General features: G+C 39.6%; 1 protein-coding gene across 5 annotated transcripts in view; it reads left to right on the top strand.

Moving 5' to 3' along the window:
* ARHGEF28 (Rho guanine nucleotide exchange factor 28) overlaps nt 1-18,692 on the top strand; it is a 344,574-nt gene that overhangs the window by 302,088 nt on the left and 23,794 nt on the right. For all 5 annotated transcript variants that reach the window (XM_018065570.1, XM_018065568.1, XM_018065569.1 and 2 more), the window contains one exon: nt 1,107-1,407. In XM_018065570.1, coding sequence (XP_017921059.1) covers nt 1,107-1,407 — 301 coding nt within the window. The remainder of the gene's footprint in view (nt 1-1,106; nt 1,408-18,692) is intronic.

Raw genomic sequence — 18,692 nt, 5'->3', positions numbered from 1 at the left:
AACTTCCAGAGACAATACCCATGCCTCTTGACATATGCACATTTGAAAAGTCTGGGTACTTCTGGATCATGGGTTCATGGTACTCATGATAGATGCCCTCAGTACCAAGGGAAGCAATACAGAATCGCATTGTCCCAGTGAGGCGAGTTTTGTCCTGGAGTCTGCCTGGGCATGAGTGTGTTTCATGTCTGAAGACAGATGTGCTCTGGTCTTCAGAGTTCTGTAGAGATTTACCTTTCAGTGGATCGTTAGCTAGGAATGTGCACAGGTACTGAATTTAACAAGCATACTACCTATTATTCCAAGCTTATTCTCTTTTTTGTAAATTTGACCTAAAGTGAAAGTCTCCTTGCAACCCCATGGACTGTAATCCTTGGAATTCTCCAGGCCAGAATACTGGAGAGGGTAGCCTTTCCCTTCTCCAGGGAATCTTCCCAACCCAGGGATTGAACCCAGGTCTCCTGCATTGCAGGTAGATTCTTTACCAGTTGAGCCACAAGGACCTAGTAAATTCAAAATCCATTTTTCAACAGTGGCAGTTAACGTGAGTAGTTTAATGTTTAGTCAGAATAAAACCTTTTGAAAAGTTCCCTTTCATTTTGCACCCTCTTGAGACACTCTTGACAATTTCATTTGTCCCCGGAGTTTACTTTTCTGTACTGTGTGCACATAGATACTTTTTAATGATAGTATATAAAGTTGTAGAAGTTGATCAGCTTATAAGAATGATCTGTGTTATATTTTATTTTCCTTTCTAGTTGGCTAAATTATATTTGTTGCAAATACCTTACATATACATGAATGTTTTCAACTTTTATTTAGCGAAAGTGAGAATGCTATTGCCTTAAAGTAGAAACACTTTTCATGACAGTGAACACTACTGCACAGGTGTTTTCATTTGATTTGTATTTCTTTTAAGATATGCTGTGTTTTGTTAATTGAAGTTTTTGGTACTGGCTTATTAAAAGAGGATGGGAGGAGGGAGTCAAGGGTAATATCCTCTACCATACTCATTAAAGTCTTGATTGGTAAATTCTATTAGGAATAAATACGTTATAAAACTGGTGCAAATTGCTAAAGAAATTATTGTGTTTTTTCTTGCACAGGTAATGGAACTTAATCAGTCTGAGACTTTATGTCATGAAAATTCATTCTTCTTCAATGAAGCTTTAGTGCAGATGTCAGTTAACCCTTTGAACAAACTGACGCCACCAGATATCCATCAGGATGCCGCTCACCCCCCAGGCGTATCTCATTCTGGTTCGGCAAGGACTAGTGAAAATCAAGTAGACCTCAAGACGGACGTTTCTCAACCCTCAGATATCAACCATGAACTGTGGATAGCGGCCGGGGCCTGTCATCAGATACCCCCTCTCCATCAAAGCAGCAAGGATTCTTGTAAAAATGGTAATTAATACTTTACATGTCATCTGTGTAGTTTCCACAAGAAGCTATTTCTCTGAATGGTCGGCTCTTCTTTAGAGCAGATCAACGTGGGCCCTAGAATGGGAATACATTGGTGCTGCTGAGCGGGAGTTTGCGGCATACGCTTTTCTTTGGGGAAGTCTGGCTTCCATCGCTTGTGAGAATCGAGACAAGCTAGAGCATGGGTGGAGGGCTTAGAGGATGTCACGGAAATGTGAGAAGCAGACAGGATTATCATATCTGTGGGTTAAATGATAACTTTCCCCTGAAAAGTGAAGCAACTTGATATTTATTCTTCACTGTAGATCTGACCACATCCTGATACATATCCTTGTTGACTCTCAGAAATAAAAGACATGGACAGGGTTTGTGGTAGGGCTTTATTGTCTCTTCTGGCAATTTCCTACAACTTTAGTAAAGTCTTCTGTACTGCTGTTAAACACCCCAAATGAAACCATTAACATCATCTGTCATTTAAAAAAAAAAAAAGGTGTTGTGTCTCCTTAAGTACCTCATAATAACACAATTTGCTAATCCCATTGAAACATTTGTCACATATAAATGAAAGGCAGCTCGAGTTACCAGCTCCATGTGAATCCAAATGATTTAAATCTATGTCTATTATAAATTGTTTTCCGTGGGATATGAGGTAGGGAATGAGAAGAACTTGAAACCTCTCTACCGAAAAACAGATGGCATGCAATAGAATAAACAAATGGCTGGCCACATGGATGGGAAATAAATCACCGACAGCAAAATGTTTCAGAAACGTGAAGCAAGCAGAGGTACAGGGACCTTCAGAATTGGATAGAGATTGGTTTCCATGCTTCGTAGATGTGCTTAGCTTGTCTGGAGAATAATTTGTCAGCAACAAAAAGGTTTGAATGTGTCCAGCTTCTTGGAATTAGGGAGTAATAATTCTGACACTGTCTGAAAGTAGGTCTGTTACTAACCCAAATTATGTTAATTCTTCGCAGTGGATAATTCTTTACATTATTCGGTCACTGCTGTAACATTTCTTGTCAACATAGAATGAAGTCCTTCTTTATCATTTCAAATATTCTGTAAATAAAAAAGGGGAAAAAATGGAATAGTGAATTGAGATCTAAAATAGGAGCCGAATGTAGAGAATGTAACCCCTTGAATATACTGTCTTGCAGCTCTAATATTGTAGAGACCGTACTGTAGAATGCCTTCTCCTGGTACATGTTGCTTCGCTGTGTGCATTCATTAAGTTGCTATTTGCAGTGCTTTCTGTGTTGTCAGTGTGGTTTTGCATGCCAGCTTTGGGATAATTCAGAAACTCAGTTTGAGTTAAACCACATTCTGCTTTTGTTTGAAATACGTATTCCTACTTTTTCTGTATCTTGCATCTTTTTCTGTTGAGTTGTGCTTTAAAGTAGAAAGCTTTTAAACATTTGGCTGCCTGCTTGGAGGAGATAGAACATATACTAAGGAAATAAACAGTGATTATATACAAAACCCAGTGTTTCCACATGTAAGGAAATAAATATAGCCAAGGAAAATGCTGAGAAAATGTGCTTCTGCTTCAGATAGTGTGTCCAGTATAGGCCAAGGACACTCAGGACATTGATAGAAGAGAGCAAAATCAACTCTGGCCCTCCTCTCTTGGGAGCATCCTGGTGTGTGCAGGAAGGATTAGATCAGAAATGCAGTGTGGGCTGTTAAGCATTGGAGTTTTGCAGCTAGTCAAAAAAACTCTATTTATGTTGGTTTACTTAAGCATGATAAGCAGTTTCTGGAGGAGAGAGAATAAAGTCAGAGATTAGGAGGAGGTGATAGGCAAGTGGAATGAAAATTGGATAGATACTCTTAAGAGGGTTGTCAGGGCCAGATAAAATTGTTCGAGCCATTCCAGAGCTTTCACGGTTCTCAGAATCGAAAGTAGCTCAAAATAAGCCGCTGATGGTGGTCTTCACTAGACTTTTTCTGGGCTTTCCTTGTATGCCTTTGGAGGGGGGCAGGAAGGGGGAAGCGGGGTGGGGGGAAGCTGGAAGAAATCAGTCCAGGCTGTGCTGGTGGAGAGGGGCCAGTCCATGTGCTGGGATTCAGGACAGTGCTGTGTCGGCGTCCCCTGCTTTCACATTTTGCTGCTCTATCGTGGGGTGAGTGGCCTTCAGGGACCACTGCTCTCACTAACAGAATTTACCTCTCATGTTCTTGGCTGGTGTTTTTGTTAAACGTGCATTTAACTGTGGTTTGATGTCATCAGTGGGCTATTTTCGGGCAACTCCCTAAAGAATCATTTGCTCTTTTGTCTGGTCTTGTGTAGGGTGCCTGAGAGCAGCTCAGATCAGTGGAAATGTGAATTTGGGGAACAGTGAACCTAGTGGAAGAAAATTGGGTGTAAATAACATTCCTGAACGTGTTTAGCCGTTGCCCAGATTGGAATTTTCATTTTGGTCGCTCAGGCTGACCTCATCAGACGTTCTCCTGTGCTCTTTGTGTTCTGGTCGTCACCGATTTTTCGGTGTCTCCATCGTTACTACCGCCACTGACAGTTACCGGACACTTAACCCAATCTGAAGCACTGTGCTAAGGTTTTATGTGGAGAAATCCGTTTAGTACTAACAACCACCCACTGAGATGACTCTGTTATTGTCTCCATTTGAGGGGGGAAATGGAGGCAAGAGAGGTTCAGTGATCTGTCCAAGGCCAGTAGCTGGTGAATAGCAGAGCCGGAGATGAACTGGGAAGACTGGCTCTGGAGCCCATGCACTGAGCTGTCACATTGTACGTTGCTAATTTCTGGAGTGCTGTTTTAAATTCTCCTTTTAGAAGAAATTGGAGTAGAACTAGAATCAGTCCTGTTGTAATGTCTTGGCAGGATATTAACGTTGAAGGCCTAGTTCTTTGTGGTTCTTGTTGCTTTCGTCCCTTCCTTCTCTTTTTTAATATTACCATTTGGAAAATATTTCTAAATCATTTGGATTGTGGTGGTCAATGGTTACATGAGTTCTGAGGATTTTCAGATTTCATAAATACCCTTTAGCTTCACATTTTCCCCTGCTGCTGCTGCTGCTAAGTCACTTCAGTCGTGTCCAACCTTGTGCTACCCCGTAGATGGCAGCCCACCAGGCTCCCCTGTCCCTGGGATTCTCCAGGCAAGAACACTGGAGTCGGTTGCCATTTCCTTCTCCAGTGGGTGAAAGTGAAAGTGAAAGTGAAGTCGCTCAGTTGTGTCTGACTCTTAGCGATCCCATGGACTGCAGCCCACCAGGCTTCTCTGTCCATGGGATTTTCCAGGCAAGAGTACTGGAGTGGGGTGCCATTGCCTTCTCCGCATTTTCCCCTATCAGACACATTTTCTTAAGGATCGTTTGTGTCTCCAGTGTTCCCTAACAATAGCCCTGTGTTACTTGTAAACACTTTTTAAGGTAATACTTTATAAAGAGCGTTACTTTCCAGTTTTGGAAGTTGTCTCATGAACAAAATTCTTGATGTTTTAACATTAAATTCAAATTGGTATTTGATTTTATTTATAGTCAAAGAGATGCTTGGTTTATGAATGTAATCTGCACTCTTCTGAGGGACACTAGCCAAGACTCCAGAAAATTTGAATTTCTTTAGACAGTGTAGTCCCGTAGGACAATTGCTATATAAATGGCCCCATGAAATGCTCAACTGTTTTACTTTTCTTAAAGGCAAAAATCAGCAAAACCCACCTTCTTTCTGTGCCGTTTTTTTTTTTTTTTTCAGTTTTAGAATTCCAAAACTATTTACTCAGCGTCTCTGTTAGTTTATATTTGTTGTTGTTGTTTCGTCACTAAGTTGTTCCCACTCTTTTCAGCCCGATGGACTGTAGCCCACCAGGCTCCTCTCTCCATGAGATTTCCCAAGCAAGAATGCTGGAGTGGGTTTCCATTTCCTCCTCCAGGGGCTCTTCCTGACCCAGGGATCAAACCCACGTCTCCTGCAGTGCCTGCATTGGCAGGCAGGTTCTTTACCACTGAGCCACCTGGGAAGCCCATAGTTTATATTTGCCTTTGCCATTAATCAACAGAGAAAATATGGTATGATAATTAATCTGAAATATTCTTAGTCTCCCCTTTCAGTGATATTTTTATCTGTACCTCAATATTTGCAGGTTACCAAAAAATTCCTTTTCAGCAAATCATAATTTTTCCATAATGTATATGATAAAATTTAAATTGAGAACCAGATTTCATGCATTAGTCACATAGTTGACTTTGGAAAAAGAATAACTTTATTAAGTTTGAATTCCAGAAGAGTGTTTCCCTTTACTACATGTTAGAATTTAGTGCCCATCAAAATATTTTCAGATTCAAAGCATTGTATTCAGAATATTTTGTCTTGGCAGTGTTGTCATATTTTTTTTAAAACACAGCTGTGTTAAGCTTTCAGTGACTTTTTTTTTTTGACATATGGAAATATAATAGAAAATTTCCAAATAAAAGCTACGCTCTAGTTAGTATTTAATAGTGTTTAAGAAGTGAGTAGGTGATAATTTCTAACATTTAAAAGATATTCTATAATTCAGAAATGGGTACCTTATTTGTGTATTCTGTGTGAAAAGAAGCTTTTGCCAAAGACCTACAGGCAATTTCCCATAAGCCTGAACCTGGCATTAGATAGTATAAACTTCAGTGACAAAGAGGTATTTGAAAAGGTGGATGTATTAGTTTGCTAGAGCTGACATAATCAAGTACCACATATTGGGTAGCTCAAAGAGAAGTTTCTTTCTTGCACTTCTGGAGGCTGGAAGTCCAAGATCAAGGTGTTGGCAGGATTTGTTTTTCTAAGGCCTCTCTTGGCTTATAGATCTTCCCTCTGTGCAAATCTGTTCAAATTTCATCTTAAAGGACATCAGGCGTCTTGGATCAGGGCATGCGTTAGTGACCTCACTCATTTACTTCTTTGAAGACTCTGTCTTCAAATGCATTTTGAGGCATTAGGGGTTAGGACTTCAATATCTGAATTTATGGAGGGGGACACATTCTGCCTTTAACACAGGATAAATTATTTTCTCTTTGCTATTTTTAGGTGCCATGAAAGCTTTAATTAAAAAAAAAAAAACCAAAGTTGAATTGTAGTTTAACTACAGTATGAACTTTTAAAAAACAAAAAAACAAAAAAAAGTTGGTTAGAGGAATTTTTAAAAATGCAAAACAATAAAATGTGATAAATATCTATATTCTTTATAGATATAGGTATCTGTTACCAAGCCTCTGTCAACACAGTGAAGGTGAAATTGTTGCTCAGTCATGTCTCACTCTTTGCAACCCCATGGACTGTAGCCCACCAGACTCCTCTGCCTATGGGATTCTCCAGGCAAGAATACTGGAGTGGGTTGCTGTTTCCTTCAACACAGAAATTAGGGCAAAAGATGTTGATAGATTCATTAGGATATTTTTCCAAACCTAGACCTTAATTAAATAGCTTTGGGAATTTTGAACTCTATGATTGGGAGAGAATATCAGATGCCTTTATTTTGAATTGCTTAAATAAAACCAAATCAGATAGGTTGAGATATTCATATGGCATGAAATTATTATATCTATATCTATGGGAGTTCATAGAGGTCAAAACTGGGAAATTATTGATCAACTCTTTATCTTTTTTTCTAGAATCTTGGCTATCACTTTGGTTAACATTTTAAGGGAAACCGTAATACTGCTTGCTCTCCGTCATCCGCATCACAACAAGAGTATAAACAGCTGGGCTCAAAGGCTTAATTTTAATCTTCCTCACTGATGGGTGGAGGTGATTGACTTTCACCTTCTGTGGATTTTGTACCAGGAAAGGGAAACATGCCATTTACTTGTAGAGCCTGGTGAGCCGTGGGTGCTGGCTGCCAGCTTCCTGATTGCATAGTTCTCTGGGGGCAGGTTGGCTGCGTGAGCCATCTGGGCCAGGGCCATCCCGCCGCAGTGAGCAGAGCCCAGCACACAGCAGGCGAGCGAAACCAGCAGGTGGGTGGGTTCCCAGGCAGCCAGCCAGCCGTGGGGCTGTCTGTTTTTCCCCGCTGAGGTTCCAGGCTGGTTTGAACAAGCTGCTGAAGTGGGAGCCTACTCTGTGTGAAGGATTCCAGGGGTTAGGCCTGACCTTGGGTCATCCTTAGCTGAAACAAAAGAACACCTCATATGCATCTACATACATACATATATGTGCAGACACAAGTTCGTGGTCTATGGCTTGCGTATTTGACCTCTGTAGTACAGTGTGGCTTTATTCTCAAAGTGATTAAGGGTTGGGTTTGGAAGGAAAGTTTGTAACCAATTTGTACCAAACCGACCTGCAGGATAAGGCGTGCTCCTGTCTGTCTCTGTGACTCCTGGGATAGTGACCCAAACTGGGCAGAGAAAGCATCACATTTTCACAAATCCCAATCTGGGGGCTGTGTACTCTTTCATCCCTATCCATCCAACCATGAAAATTTCATTTTTAGGGCTTACTTAAAACATTGGGTGTTCCACTAAGGACTGATGTGTTTTGTGTTTACCTAAGAAAAATGTGACCATCTGGTTCAGCGTGGGTGGCAGACTTTGCCTTACAGGACCACGTAGTGAATGCTTGGGTCTTTTCAGCCCATTGGTCTTTGTTGCGTATAGTCAACTCTGCCTCTGTAGCTCAAAATCAGTCAAGAATGAGATAAACTGTGTTCTAGTAAAATTTTATTTGTAAAAATAGATGGTCTAACTTGTTTTTTCATTTTCACTTAAATTGAGGAGGTTATATTCCTCCTGGCTTGAAATTAGTCCGTTGAAATTAGTAATGTAATCTTATATGGCACTTCATGGCATTTAAAACGCAGTTGAATTCATGATCTCATATGTCCTTTACAAAAACCTTGTGTGTTGGTGGTGGTTGTCTCTGTTTTCAAAGACAACTTTTCTTTTTCACTTTCTATTCATTCAGTCCCTGTGAGCAGATGAATTTAGAAAAATGGGGTTGAGTGTACTGGATGGAATTAATGCCAATGGATTGAAACCCAGAGAGACTTTCCCCCCTACTCCAACTCCTTAAATCCTGTGATGGTGTTGAGGAGGGCCCCCTCTAACTATGAGGCTCATGAGAAATGAGATGCCACGGGTGGGGTTGGCTGCTAGAACCATGGTTCTAACAGTTTCTGCAAGAGAGCAATAAAACAGAGGAATGCATTCCTCTGCTCAGACATTCTGATTTGGTTGGACTTGGATGGGCCTGCAAATCTGTATTTCTAATGTTCTTCTTAGGTGGTTCCAAAGCAGCCATCCTGTTAGCTTTCCCTGAACTGCCAACCTCAGTGCTGGGCTTGATGTTAAAAAACCCCAGTTCAAATGCTAACTCAGGCTCCTATGCCTGCTGGGTGATTCCTAAGCCTTAATTCCTCATCTGTACAAAAGAGAAGAAGCGTTAGCAGGACTTAAAAAAAAGTGCCAAGCGTGTTCTGGGTCCACTGAACTTCAGCTTTATCCCCACCTGGCAGAAAGAATTCACTGTAATTGTGGTTCAGAGGTGGCTGCTAATAGAAATGAAAATGTCTCTTGGTGGCTCAGACATAAAGGATCTGCTTGGAATACAGGAGACCTGGGTTCAATCCCTGGATCAGGAAGATCCCCTGAAAGAAGGGAATGGCTACCAACTCCAGTATTCTTGCCTGCAGAACTCCATGAACAGAGGAGCAGGCTACAGTCCATGGGGTCACAAAGAGTTGGACACAGCTGAGCGACTAACACTTTACTTTCCTGAATGACAGTAGGAAGCCAGTAGTTTCAAATACAATTTTTTAAAATGTGAATTGGGGAAGTTTTTACTCAGAATGGAAATAAAATAGGATATAAAGGGTTAGCTCCTCTTCCATATTGGCCTAAGAAGTGTTTGTTAGTTTATTACCAGAACTGTCTTAGGGAAAAGTCACAGCATTTTGATTCCCTTTGTTCCTCTCTATAGAGGAAGAACTTACATCAGTCAACCATGTTTTCAAAACCAAATGTAGGAGAGATTTTGGCAACAAGACTGAACATCTCAATCTGGGATGCAGAACACCCAACCCTCATTGGCTGCACTATATAAATGGTTGCATTACATCAATGTATCCCCAGGAGAACTTCTAGTAATAATTGAGTTCCCCGAATAGGCTTTCCTCCCAGAAAGAAAATGTTAAGAATGCCCAATAGGAATATTATGGTTTAAATCATTTTCCCTTTTAAATTTAAAAATTATGTTCTGGTTTATGACCTTAATTTCTTTTTGAGTTCAGTTATCCTGAATTGATTTGTTGTTGTTAGTCCTGGATAAACTGAGAAAAATCAAGGCTCAGAATCACCAGGAAGCACCCCTTGTTAGCACTTCTCATAATCTGAATTAATGACATGTGTAATCATTTATGTAAGGACTGCCTGCCCCGCTGTAGAAGAAGCTTCAAGGGCATGGGGAGCTCCATGTACCTCCTTTGTTAATTGCTCCATCACAGGCACCAAGCACAGTGTTTGGCATGACGTGAATGAAGGAGTCAAGATCCACACTTGCAGAAATGAAAGCAACATTTGGCTTAACTGAGGCATTGAGAGATGTTGAGGAAAGACAGCAGACATGTGAGGTGTGATGGTAGTTAATACAGACAGATTAGACAAGTGCTTCAGGATAGCTACCTGGATTGAGTGAGTTTGAAAACTTTTGTCAGGTGGGTGTATGTAAGATGGCATTTTAAAAATGTCAGGATAACTATATGATTGCTTGCCTTAAATACTTTTCTGGATGCTAAGTAGCAAACTTTAACTAATACCAACTCTGGGACATCATGAAGGACAGTGAAGCCTGGCTAGGTACAGTCCATGGGGTTGCAAAGATTTGGACACAACTGAGCTACTGAACAACTTTTTTTCTTCATTAATGTTGAAATAAATTTGTCTTTGAATGTATAGTCTCACTTTTGAGTTTGATATAGGTACTCTTTGTTCAACTCTGGAGAACATCTTTTTCTTTTTCCTTTTAGAATATTGTACATATAGCCCCAGATGAATATGTGTAGCAAATGAAAGCTCAAAAAGTTAAAACATCTTCTCTATAAATGCCTTAATTTATCCTAAACAAGTGGAACTAAATTCATCCCTGTCATTTTAGAAAGGCAGCATGTAAACAGTTTTCCATTGAATTGTTACATCAGTGACAATTAGTCAGCCTATCTGTTCACTGGGGTATTTCTTTTTAACCATAAAGTAGTACTCTTGCCTGGAAAATTCCATGGATGGAGGAGCCTGGTAGGCTGCAGTCCATGGGGTTGCTATGAGTCGGACATGACTGAGTGACTTCACTTTCACTTTTCACTTTCATGTACTGGAGAAGGAAATGGCAACCCACTCCAGTGTTCTTGCTTGGAGAATCCCAGGGACGGGGGAGCCTGGTGGGCTGCCGTCTATGGGGTCACACAGAGTTGGACATGACTGAAGCGACTTAGCAGCAGCAGTTCGAACACCAGTAAATTAAACTTGGGCAGCTAGCTCAGCATCAGTGAAACACTTTCTTAAACTTTTTCCTTCTGCTAAATCCTATTTAACAGTCCAGTGTACCTCCCCAGGCAAAACCATTAGTGTTTGTTTCGTTAAGTACACTCCTAGAATGGGAACCAGTTTCCCTAGCAGCACCTTCTGCTCATCAGGCTTAAAATATTGCCTGAAAGATCACATATTTATTATAGCAATCTTAAAATTAAATGTGATCACATCTTAAGAAATATATCCATTTGCTCTGCCCCAGACAGACTGATGGAAAGGCATCTATGTGTTCTCAGCTAGTCAGTTTCCAGAAACAGCTGGCTGAGGGGGTGAAGTCTTGTCCTGTTGTTCTGCTCAGACTTTGAGCCAGATGATAAATAAGCCAAGGCTGGGTTTTAATCTGTGGCGATGCTGATTTGCCATGGTAAATCACTGTAGAGTTTATTTAGAGAAGAGGCCGGGGTACCCATTCTCATTCTAAGCGAGATATTAATTCAATTTATTTTGAAATGTTAATGCTTGGTTTGAAGGCTCACCTAAGGAAAACTGTGGTCTTGCAGAGGCTCCCAGTTCTGTAGGATAGGACTCTGAGCCTTTTTGCTAAATAATTTCACAGTGAGACTGTGCAAATTTAATTATTTTCATGGTGACTCTTCCATAGCTCTCTTTTCCATAGTTCTTTTTGTGCAAATTCCATTATACACTACAGCTTTTTCTTCCTGAAACATAACATGCTGAATGTTTGGATTAAGTATAGAATATTTGAATCATCTGCCAAAAAATACAGGAGACTCTACCGCTCAGGTGAATTGAGGTCCTTTTGTAAGGACTGGTGCTGTTGCTGTAAGGCATTGGAAGAAGCATTTACAAGCTAAACATTGGCAGAGCTTTAATTTTATTTAATGACCTGCTTCCTACCAGTGATCTTGGCACCCTGTACAGTGATTTGCAATCAATTAATCACACAGAATGTTGTAACACTGCAATAAGGGCCTTGCGCTCTAAGAGTCTCATAAATCCGCCAGCAACAAAAAGAGGAACTGCGTGCTCAAAGCCCTCTCCCTGCAAAACTCCAAATCAGGAGGTGATTTTAATGCTCTGTTTTCTAACACATCCTCAGAAGCCTCAGTACTCCCTTGTAGGTTCTGAATTTTGATTGCTGTTTCTCAAAGACGGTTTGGGCTATCAGTTTAGGAGTCTTTAAGGGTTCAGTTTAGACCAGTCATTTAGATGGGAGGGATTCTTTTTTCTTTTTCTTTTTTTTAATAGAACAAAACACAATTATTGCAGGGCAATTGCTCTACAATATTGGTTCTTCTGGATTGCTGGGAGAAAACTATGGCTTTGGTTATTTTCCCTGAATTCTGGGCAATCATGCTCAATTGCAATAGGTCATATTTTTCAGAGTATTTTAGGGGATGATTCAGAAAGGAAGCATGTTTTCATCCTGGGGATACACTGACATTTGCTAGAGGCAGATGGCAGAAGATGGGATGGTGAGATATTAGAAGTCACGGAGAAAGAGACTTCACATACTTGGCTTTGCCAAAAACTTCTGGAATCTGGGTGTTTAGTATCTTAGGCTTGTAATTCTTGTCATTTCAGATGTACCCTTGCAGTTGGGCTATGCTGAATCTTTTTTCTTATTTTAGCATAGTAAATATGGAGCCATTAAATATTCTTAAAATTATATAAGCCTAAACTCTTGGATAGATGTAGGTTGTGTTTTCTTGACTTGTTTCCATATGGCTTTGTTTTGAGGATGTTCTTATAACAAGAATATGGAATGTGTAATTCTTAATGTATATTCCATCTGATTAAAATGGGACCTTCTTTTAAGAAGCTAAAGCCTTCTAGAGCTATATCACTTCCAGTGAGTACATTCAACTTCTGACTCTTGATGAATTTATTCCTACCAAAAAAAGTCATCCTATTTTTGATTACTTGTAAATGTGTCCAGATTGGCATGATAGATTATACACAAAGCAGAGCTCATATTGTATTTTTAGGTGCTTGATGCTTCTGTTTAGCATGAGCTCTAAAATATACCCACAAAGTTTTGCATGTGTAGACTACTTTTCACTGGCACAGAAATTGGAAGGAGAAAGCGTAAGGATCGTTTGGGCCAAAATGTGATGGTCTGTTAGTCAGTGTATAGTCATGAGGCCCTATCCTGCATCTGGGCTCCAGTGTGAGGAAAAACAGTCACACACTGATGTGTCCCCAAGGATTGTGAACTGAATCCCATCCCTCTTGAAAGGAGAATGCATCAGGACTGCAAGGGAGAAGGTGTGTTTGGCTGCCTTTTAGGGTGTTCCACTCAACTACCTGCAAAGATTTTTTTTTTAAATTTAGTTATTTTATGCTGAACAAGCAGCCCAAGGTGAAGCATTGTGAAAGATCAGATACTGCATTTGTCTTTAATGAACTCCCTGTGTGCTGAGCTGAGTATGGACATGGGAGAAAAGCTTAAATCTTAACTGTATAAGTGAAATACTGGGAAAAATCATGTTAAAATGATCCTACTCAAAGAAGTTAGCATTGCTCCTAATAAGACTATGGAAGAGTTTTTGCACATACTACTGCCAGTGAGATAAACTATTTCATCTTCAAATTAAAATATTTCCTCTTCAAAAGTTCATAACAATACAGGCATACCTCAAGAAACAAGAAAAAAGTCAAATAACCTAACTCTACACCTAAAGCAACTAGAAAGGGAAGAAATGGAGAACCCCAGAGTTAGTAGAAGGAAAGAAATCTTAAAAATTAGGGCAGAAATAAATGCAAAAGAAACAAAAGAGACCATAGCAAAAATCAACAAAGCCAAAAGCTGGTTCTTTGAAAGGATAAATAAAATTGACAAACCATTAGCCAGACTCATCAAGAAACAAAGGGAGAAAAATCAATAAAATTAGAAATGAAAATGGAGAGATCACAACAGACAACACAGAAATACAAAGGATCATAAGAGACTACTATCAGCAATTATATGCCAATAAAATGGACAACTTGGAAGAAATGGACAAATTCTTAGAAAAGTACAACTTTCCAAAACTGAACCAGGAAGAAATAGAAAATCGTAACAGACCCATCACAAGCACAGAAATTGAAACTGTAATCAGAAATCTTCCAGCAAACAAAAGCCCAGGTCCAGATGGCTTCACAGCTGAATTCCACCAAAAATTTCGAGAAGAGCTAACACCTATCCTACTCAAACTCTTCCAGAAAATTGCAGAGGAAGGTAAACTTCCAAACTCATCCTATGAGGCCACCATCACCCTAATAGCAAAACCTGACAAAGATGCCACAAAAAAAGAAAACTACAGGCCAATATCACTGATGAACATAGGTGCAAAAATCCTTAACAAAATTCTAGCAATCAGAATCCAACAACACATTAAAAAGATCATACATCATGACCAAGTGGGCTTTATCCCAGGGATGCAAGGATTCTTCAATATCCGCAAATCAATCAAGGTAATTCACCACATTAACAAATTGAAAAATAAAAGCCATATGATTATCTCAATAGATGCAGAGAAAGCCTTTGACAAAATTCAACATCCATTTATGATAAAAAACTGTCCAGAAAGCAGGAATAGAAGGAACATACCTCAACATAATAAAAGCTATATATGACAAACCCACAGCAAACATTATCCTCAATGGTGAAAAATTGAAAGCATTTCCCCTAAGTCAGGAACAAGACAAGGGTGCCCACTTTCACCGCTACTATTCAGCAGAGTTCTGGAAGTTTTGGCCACAGCAATCAGAGCAGAAAAAGAAATAAAAGGAATCCAAATTGGAAAAGAAGAAGTAAAACTCTCACTGTTTGCAGATGACATGATCCTCTACATAGAAAACCCTAAAGACTCCCCCAGAAAATTACTAGAGCTAATCAATGAATATAGTAAAGTTGCAGGATATAAAATCAACACACAGAAATCCCTTGCATTCCTATACACTAATAATAAGAAAGTAGAAAAAGAAATTAAGGAAACAATTCCATTCACCATTGCAACGAAAAGAATAAAATACTTAGGAATATATCTACCGAAAGAAACTAAAGACCTATATATAGAAAACTATAAAACACTGATGAAAGAAATCAAAGAGGACACTAATAGATGGAGAAATATACCATGTTCATGAATCGGAAGAAGCAATATAGTGAAAATGAGTATGCCCAAAGCAATCTACAGATTCAATGCAATCCCTATCAAGCTACCAGTGGTATTTTTCACAGATCTAGAACAAATAATTTCACAATTTATATGGAAATACAAAAAACCTCAAATAGCCAAAGCAATCTTGAGAAAGAAGAATGGAACTGGAGGAATCAACCTGCCTGACTTCAGGCTCTACTACAAAGCCACAGTCATTAAGACAGTATGGTACTGGCACAAAGACAGAAATATAGATCAATGGAACAAAATAGAAAGCCCAGAGAGAAATCCACACACCTGTGGACACCTTATCTTCGACAAAGGAGGCAAGAATATACAATGGAGAAAAGACAATCTCTTTAACAAGTGGTGCTGGGAAAACTGTCAACCACTTGTAAAAGAATGAAACTAGATCACTTTGTAACACCACATACAAAAATAAACTCAAAATGGATTAAAGATCTAAACGTAAGACCAGAAACTATAAAACTCCTAGAGGAGAACATAGGCAAAACACTCTCTGACATAAATCACAGCAGGATCCTCTATGATCCACCTCCCAGAATACTGGAAATAAAAGCAAAATTAAACAAATGGGATCTAATTAAAATTAAAAGCTTCTGCACAACAAAGGAAACTGTAAGCAAGGTGAAAAGACAGCCTTCTGAATGGGAGAAAATAATAGCAAATGAAGCAACAGACAAACAACTAATCTCAAAAATATACAAGCAACTTATGCAGCTCAATTCTAGAAAAATAAACGACCCAATCAAAAAATGGGCCAAAGAACTAAATAGACATTTCTCCAAAGAAGACATATGGATGGCTAACAAACACATGAAAAGATGCTCAACATCACTCATTATCAGAGAAATGCAAATCAAAACCACAATGGGGTACCATTTCACACCAGTCAGAATGGCAGCGATCCAAAAGCCTACAAGCAATAAATGCTGGAGAGGGTGTGGAGAAAAGGGAACCCTCTTACACTGTTGGTGGGAATGCAAAGTAGTACAGCCACTATGGAGAACAGTGTGGAGATTCCTTAGAAAATTGCAAATAGAACTGCCTTATGATCTAGCAATCCCACTGCTGGGCATACACACTGAGGAAACCAGAATTGAAAGAGACACATGTATCCCAATGTTCACCGCAGCACTGTTTATAATAGACAGGACATGGAAACAACCTAGATGTCCATCAGCAGATGAATGGATAAGAAAGCTGTGGTATATATACACAATGGAGTATTACTCAGCCATTAAAAAGAATACATTTCAATCAGTTCTAATGAGGTGGATGAAACTGGAGCCTATTATACAGAGTGAAGTAAGCCAGAAAGAATAACACCAATACAGTATACTAATGCATATATATGGAATTTAGAAAGATGGTAATGATAACCCTCTATGTGATACAGCAAAAGAGACACAGATGTATAGAACGGACTTTTGGACTCTGTGGGAGAGGGAGAGGGTGGGATGATTTGGGAGAATGGCATTGAAACATGTATACTATCATGTAAGAAACGAATTGCCAGTCTATGTTCGATACAGGATACAGGATGCTTGGGGCTGGTGCACTGGGATGACCCAGAGAGATGATATGGGGTGGGAGGTGGGAGAGGGGTTCAGGATTGGGAACTCATGTACACCCATGGTGGATTCATGTCAATGTATGGCAAAACCAATACAGTACTGTAAAGCAAAATAAAGTTAAAAAAAAAAAGTATAAGACATAAAAAAAATTTCCTCTTCCGATAAGAGATAGAGCTATTAATACATAGAAATGGAGGATAGTTTTTAGAGATGATTATTTTGTTGTTGTTTTTTGTTTTTTTTTAGATTATCGGCTAACTTTGAGAATGTGTTCAAGAAAATTTCAGAAAATGTATTTCATGAAGGGCTTAATTAAATGATTGATGTAACCTGGACCCAGAAATAAAAAAAATGCTAGGGTGGAAACCTGTCTAGCAATATCATTTTTGACCAGAATAATCAAGACGAGACATATGTTCATGTCAGGAGAGTAGGTGATGTGTAGTTGTCTGTCATTCAGAGATGAAAAGATAAAGAATCTTCCTTCTCCCACTTCCTAAACCAAGTTTCAGCAAAAACTAGATTAAAATGATATTCTTCCAATGTAATGAACTTAAGGTACAGTTTCTGGTACTTCACTGTTAAATGAAGGGTTTGAATGAATGAATGATTAACAAGTGAATACATGAAGGAATAAACTTGATTAATATTGAACAATGGAGCTGACTGAGTGGCAGAGTGGTGAAGATAGCAGGCCTGGGTTAGATTCCAGCTCTGTCATTTACCACCTGTGAAAACCTAAGCAAGTGTTTAAACTTGGTCTGTTTCAGTGTCCTCATCTATTAAACTGGACTTCTGATACTATCTGCTTTGCAGGAGGATTTTATAAGACCAAACATGTAGAATTTGGAGCACTTTGGAAGTTCTCAGTAGAGAAAAGTTATTTTCAGTAGACATAGTTATTGTCACTGTTACTCTTTTATCTTGTGTTAAAAGAAGAATGAATCATTAGGAAGAGCGATCAGTCGTTTCAGCCATTTGGTTACTTCCAAAATAGCTGCTCTGGGGACCGGAAGGACGTATTATGTCTCGTTTGAGTCTTATCTAAACAGACACTTCTCAAAAAATGTTCCATAGAAAGTTCCCATAATCAGATGATACTGGGAAGTGGTGGTTTGGAGACTAAACAACTTCTTCAAAACTTTCATTGTGCTCATGTGTACTGTGAATCTCCAAAAGTGGCACTTCCCAAACCTATTTAATCACAACATCCTCTTCTCCAGCCCAGAATCCTGCAGGGCTACTATTTCTTAAAATATACCAGTGGCGGGGGGCGGGGGGGGGAGGGGGGAACAACAGTGATGTAAGTGGGTGTTGAAATAAGTTCTATGTACATAGCACACCCTTCTTTTTTTTTCCCCCCCGTAGGAACAGTTGAAATCCAAACAACATATCCCGACATGATTTACCACGTGGGCTGTCTTTTGAATACCAAATTCAGCACAATGAATATAAGATGTAGCTTTGTTTAGCCCCGAGGCAAGCATTTGGGCCTGTGGATAAGGGCTTGTGTCCAGTCTTAGGTCTTTTTTGGGTCACCTTTCTTGGACTTATTCAAACATACCATGTGCTGAAATTAGTCATCGCTGATGAAGCACAGGGGGTTACGTGTTTGGGCCTGAAGGCCTGCTCTGACTCTGATCTCTCCATCTCATTGCATGCTGCCCTGTCCCTCCTCTCTGTGGTCCAGCCGTAGGAAGTTTTTCCACTTATGTGAAAGACCCCTCTGCTTTTGTATATCTGTTTCCTCTGTCAGGAATATCCTCTCTTCCACCCTTTATTCCCAACCTGGTAGACTCTTGTTCATCTTTCAACACCCAGCTCCAGGGTCACTTTTTTCCAAATGTCTATCCAGACCTTCCCGATCTGGGTTAGGAGCTCCCCTTGCGATTCTGCAGTGTCCAGTAGATCCTTGTATTACTTTCCACCATATTGTGTTACTTGTTCTCCCTCTGGGCTCTAAGTCGCTGTATATTGTTTGTTTGAGACATTTACTCACATCAAATGCTCTGGCATTAACTCTATTATTCATTTTTGTGGAAAGA

This window comes from Capra hircus, chromosome 20, assembly GCF_001704415.2.
Source record: "Capra hircus breed San Clemente chromosome 20, ASM170441v1, whole genome shotgun sequence".
Lineage (NCBI taxonomy): Eukaryota > Metazoa > Chordata > Mammalia > Artiodactyla > Bovidae > Capra > Capra hircus.
This window is presented reverse-complemented; position numbering and strand designations above follow the sequence as displayed.